This window comes from Sinocyclocheilus rhinocerous, unplaced genomic scaffold (genome assembly GCF_001515625.1).
Source record: "Sinocyclocheilus rhinocerous isolate Xijiao unplaced genomic scaffold, SAMN03320098_v1.1 scaffold159, whole genome shotgun sequence".
Classification (NCBI taxonomy): Eukaryota; Metazoa; Chordata; class Actinopteri; order Cypriniformes; family Cyprinidae; genus Sinocyclocheilus; species Sinocyclocheilus rhinocerous.
The window spans coordinates 224,119-230,265 of NW_015666558.1; the positions used below are offsets into that span (position 1 = coordinate 224,119).

Sequence of the window (6,147 nt, forward strand, 5' to 3'; positions counted from 1 at the left end):
GATTTTTCTTTTATGCCAAAAATCATTAGGATATTAAGTAAAGATCATGTTCCATGAAGATATTTAGTAAATTTCCTACCGTAAATACATCAAAACTTAATTTTTGATTAGTAATATGCATTGCTAAGAACTTCATTTGGACAACTTTAAAGGTGATTTTCTCAATATTTAGATTTTTTTGCACCCTCAGATTCCAGATTTTCAAATACTGTCCTATCCTAACAAACCATACATCAATGGAAAGCTTATTTATTCAGTATATATTCATATATAAATCTCAATTTAAAAAAATTGACCCTTATGACTGGTTTTGTGGTCCAGTGTCACAAATGTTTACTTCATTAAGAAAAACACTTTACAAAAACAAAGCAATGCATAGAGATCAGATACAGACCCTGTGATTAATTTCTCATAAGCTAAAACATGCACTTCATATTTTTTTCCTCATTGAAATGTTTTAAACCTGTAGAAATGAATAGTACAGATCAGATTAGATGGCAACATCGGTTTTTACATGAATGCATTTAACAAACAGCGTTTGCGGTCTAAAATGTCATGTTTATTACAATCTAAAAATAACACTATGGTCTTTCCCTTCACTGAAAACACATTAAATAATACTTAACTTCGCATTTATTCTCCTTATCTAGTCCTATGCGAGGCATGCTGGGAACTGAATACTAAAAAACTAATTTTATAATATATAAAATACTAATATTAGTTTCTAAACCCAAATTTACAAAAAAAAAATTTAAAGAGTTTTCATAATAATGTTGATTATTAAATTAACTTAATATTGTATGTAATGTAAACTCACATTTCTGTGTTGATTTCCTTACAAAATGAAATGATGCTGAAAATTCAGCTGCGCATCACAGAAATAAATTACAGTTTAACAGATATTCACATAGAAAACAGCTGTATTAAATAATAAAAATATTTCAAAATTTTTAAAGTATTTTTGATCAAATAAATGCAGCTTTTGTGACTAGAAGAGACTTCTTTCAAAAACATTACCAACCTCAAACCTTTAAACAGTACAGTACTATATGTCTTAATGCACTGGATAAAATATTAAATTCATATTACTTAGTTTCCGATTATCACAATATGGAGTGTATTTTAAATAATTTCTCTCTTTGGCTTTGATTGCATGTTCAGCGTTGCTTGAATATTGCTGATCTCTGACCAGAAGCGGATTCGTTCGTGTGGAAATCAGAAGTTGTTGTTTTGTGGACAGTGAGCTTGTGCACCGTCTTAAATGAATTATTAATGCAAACATGCATTTTTTAATAGATCCAGAAGCACTGGGTGGGTTTGAATTGTGTTGACAGTAATGAAATGTGCAGATGCACTTAACACATCATGATTCACTGCGACAGAACTTTCAATCTAATTCTAAACAACTTTGAGAGTTTCGGTTCTGCCTCAAACTTTCTGACATCGTCTGAAAAACAATATACACTTAGTTTGAGAAGAAACGTTTGACGAGTTTGGTTGGTTTGAAAGCCATTCAGTTCTTGTAGTTTGTATTTGCATTGTGACAATATGGTCATGAGAATTAAGCACAAGCTCATTAATGTGATGCAAAAATAATATATTATTTAAATTGTAATTATATATGATGATTCAATTGTTTTACAAACATGGTTTTCATTACAGTATCTCTAACATGGTTATTTTAGTATCACAGATATGCTATTATGGTTTTTATTATTACTTTGAATTAGTTTTTATTTTTATATTTTCTGTTTTCATTTATTTTAGTTTTTTTTTTTTGCATGTTTTTGTCATTTTTATTAGTTTTTAAATATGTCTAGTTTTCATCCCAAACCTTCCGTTGCAAATTCCAAAACGTCATTTTAGAGCTAATAACGGAGGCTTGAGCCATTGATATGCAGGCTAACGCAGTTATTAATGCAGTCTAATGCTGCGGTTATTAGAGAGAGAGAGAGGGAGAGAGAGAGATTAAGCGCGTGTGAATACCTGCGTCTGTGCGTCTCTCAGCAGCAGCGTCTACTAATAGCGAATCTTTAAGTTAAACTGCTTCAAGAACCTCGCTACTGAGAAATGTCATGTAGCTTTTCAGCTGCAAAACTATTTTATTGATAAATTCGCGGTGCAGCGCTGACAAGAAGTTTCTTTTCGCGTCTCTGCGTGTGTGAGAGAGAACGGGAGAAAGAAAGCGTGATTTCCGTAGCCTACATAAAAAAGGTGGAAGACATGGAAATATTTCCATTTTTTACCCTATTGTTTGTTATATTTATTTGCTCAATGTCTTCTGGGGTTTTTGGTTCTTTTACTGTTGTAGATAGCCCATAGTATAACAAAATATTATATATCTCTTCACTGTGTTTGAGCCCCACCTGGATGTAAATAATGCGTAAATCCGGCCCTGTGTGTGTGTTTGTACCTCTGTCCTTACATAAAACAGATGTATTTGTGTGTTGCATAAATGTGTGATTTCAGGCAAGAAGCGCCGATCTGTCCATCAGTTTTCTCTTAAAAACTCAGTATGAATGACGGGCCTAATGAGAGTTAATTACCTTGTTGCCTTGTTATAGTGTTTGTCACTGTTAGAACACTTTTGGAATGTAATTAAACAGAAAATTTACCCAAAAATAAATGTATGAAAACGGACATAGAATATATATATATATAATGTATAAATAGATTTTATAAAAAAATTTATTTATAAAAAAATATTTATTTAAAACTATTATTATTATATTATTGCTAACTTAAACTTATATTATTATGTTATGACTAACTTAAAAAATTTGAACTATTACAAATAGTTTTTTAGTAACTGAAATAAAGCTACAATAAAATAAAATAAAATAAAATATTAGGTGAAGATATTTAAATAGAAATTACAAATGTGGCTTTGGCAACTAACAGAAATAATAATAAATGAAACGATGCAAAATAATTTAAGCTGAAGTACTAAAATTATGAAATAATTAATTAATTATATAGAAATATTCTTCTTTAAAAAACAAAAAAAAGAACAAATACAAAAAGCCCTTAACAAAATTACTACAACTTAATAAATAATTTTAAATTTTAATTTAAAAATAGTAATACTAGAATAATTAGAAATGTGACAACTAACTGAAATAAAATAAATTTAAGAAAATAGTAATAAATACTAGAATAATTAGAAATGTGACAACTAACTGAAATAAAATAAATTTAAGCTGAAATACTAAAATTATTAAATAATTAATTAAATATATAGAAATATTCTTCTTTAAAAAACAAAAAAAAGAACAAATACAAAAAGCCCTTAACAAAATTACTACAACTTAATAAATAATTTTAAATTTTAATTTAAAAATAGTAATACTAGAATAATTAGAAATGTGACAACTAACTGAAATAAAATAAATTTAAGCTGAAATACTGATATGGTTGTGTGTATATATATATATATATATATTTAGTATAAATATCTTTAAAAAAGTAAAAATGACAAAAAGCCAAAATGACTAAAACGTAAATAAATAAATAATACTAAAATAACACTAGAGCAGATTGGATATTATGCTGAACTCCCATATCATGTCATTCCAAGTCATGCAGGTTTGGAATGCTGCAAATCACAAATCTGGAAACATTACGGAAACAGTGTGACACTTCGTGTCAGGGTGAGCTATAGCATTATAGTGCATCTAGTTAATACTGTACGTCCGGTCACCTGTGATCTGGTTCCCCTCCACGCTGATGTGCTGGAGGCTGCTCACATCCGTCAGGCGCTCGGGGAAAACCCTCAGCTTGTTTCTGGAGAGATCGATGCTGATCAAGTGCTGCATGTTTCCGACCGCCTCCGGCAGCGTTGTGAGGACGTTACCCTGCAGATCCACCTCTACAGCGAAACGAGAAAACCCTACTTCAACAAAACCATCTATATATATATTAAGTCGCTGGGGTATATTTGTAGCAATAGCCAACAATACATTGTATGGGTCAAAATTATTGATGTTTCTTTTATGCCAAAAATCATTAGGATATTAAGTAAAGATCATGTTCCATGAAGATATTTTGCAAATTTCCTACCGTAAATATAAGTCATTTGCAGGCTCTTGATGTGTGTGTGGACAATCAAAGTGTTGGGCTTCACAATGCCGCTGATTGACATTTAGGTTTACTTACTCTTGGCATTAAATGACTGATATGATGATTTAAGGAAAATATCACTTGATAAATTGGAAAATGGTCAAAATCAAGCAAATATGTGATTTAGAGCTTCTCAGTACAATAGCACCATCTACTGAGCACAGGCTGAACTAAACAGTCCATCAATAGTAACAATAAAAATGATAAAATAAACCATGAGGAACAATAGGGTGTTTTTTTTTTGCAATTACACAGCCCTGCATCTTGGAAAAAAAACTAATATTACCCGATTTGGTGATGCCGAGTTAAAAAATAAATCAAAATAATCAATAAAAACTTTCCATGTAGAAAATAACAATGAAGAATAATAAAAAAAAAATTTAAAAAAAAAAAATTTAAATATACAATAAAAACTTTCCATGTTGAAAATAATGAAGATTAAAAAATAAAATAAAATAAATATACAATAAAAACTTTCCACGTAGAATAAGAATGAAGATAAAAAATAAAAAAAATCGTGCTTATAATGTAGTCTGTGTAGGACAGTATATTCTGTGCAATCGAAGAATCTCCCATGAGGCACTGTGCATGAAGTAACCAAGTCAGTCACTCTGAAACTTTTAAATATTTTATATTTGATTTGATTCATATTTTGCAATAAAGTTCAAATATTTAGTGTTTTATACTTCAACATGTAAACTACCATTCAGATGTTTTAGGTCAGATTTGTAATGTTTTTGAAAGAAGTCTCTTCTGCTCACCGAGGCTGCATTTATTTGATCAAAAATACAGTAAAAATGTTGAAATATTATTAGAATTTTGTTGAAAATAATGAAGATTAAAAAATAAAATAAAATAAATATACAATAAAAACTTTCCACGTAGAATAAGAATGAAGATAAAAAATAAAAAAAATCAATAAAAACTTTCCATGTTGAAAATAACAATGAAGATTTAAAAAAATAAAAATAAAAAATAAAAAAATAAAAATATACAATAAAAACTTTCCATGTAGAAAATAAGAATGAAGATTAAAAAATAAAAAAATAAAAATATACAATAAAAACTTTCCATATAGAAAATAAGAATGAAGATTAAGAAATAAATAAATAAAAATAATCAATAAAAACTTTCCATGTAGAAAATAGGAATGAAGATTTAAAAAATAAATAAATAAACAAATTAATTAAAACAGTTATATATATAATATATATATATATATATATATATATGTGTCACATCCTTCAGAAATCCTTATAATATGCTGATTTGCTGCTCAAGAAACATTTCTGATTATTATCAATGTTGAAAACAGTTGTGCTGCACAATATTTTTGTGGAAACTGTGATGCATTTTATTTTTCAGGATTCACAGATGAATAGAAAGTTCAAAAGAACAGCATTTATTTGAAATAGAAATCTTTTTAACATTAATTTGTAACATCAATTTAATGCATCCGTGCTAAATAAAAGTATTAATTTCCATAATTTCCTTCCCCCCTCCCCCCAAAAAATAGCTTTTGAATGGAATAGTGTGTAATGTTACAAAAGCTTTTTATTTCAGATAAATGCTGATCTTTGGATCTTTCTATTCATCAAAGAATCCTGAAAAAACTTAACTGTACTCAACTGTTTTAAATATTGATAATAATGTTTTAATGTTTAAATAATGATTTCTGAAGATCATGTGACACTGAAGACTGGAGTAATGATGCTGAAAATTCACAGAAATAAATTACATCTTAACAGATATTCACATAGAAAACAGTTATTTTAAATAGTAAAAATATTTCACAATTTTACTGCTTTTGCTGTATTTTGGATGAAATAAAGTGCAGCCTTGGTGAACAGAAGAGACTTCTTTAAAAAACATTAAAAATCTCACTGTTCAAAAACTTTTGACTAGTAGTGTATTAAATCACAATTTCTAAAGTGCCTAAATGTCAAAATTAGTACAATATGTTTGTTGAAAATGTCTAATACACTATTGAATTATTAGGCTGTGAGCCTGTTACTCATATTATTTTTG

At 28.3% G+C, this 6,147-nt stretch overlaps 1 protein-coding gene across 1 annotated transcript in view; it reads right to left on the reverse strand.

Moving 5' to 3' along the window:
• Positions 1–6,147, reverse strand: part of LOC107732754 (leucine-rich repeat-containing protein 20-like) — an 11,821-nt gene that overhangs the window by 3,114 nt on the left and 2,560 nt on the right. The window contains exon 3 of the mRNA XM_016544174.1: positions 3,701–3,926. Coding sequence (XP_016399660.1) covers positions 3,701–3,926 — 226 coding nt within the window. The remainder of the gene's footprint in view (positions 1–3,700; positions 3,927–6,147) is intronic.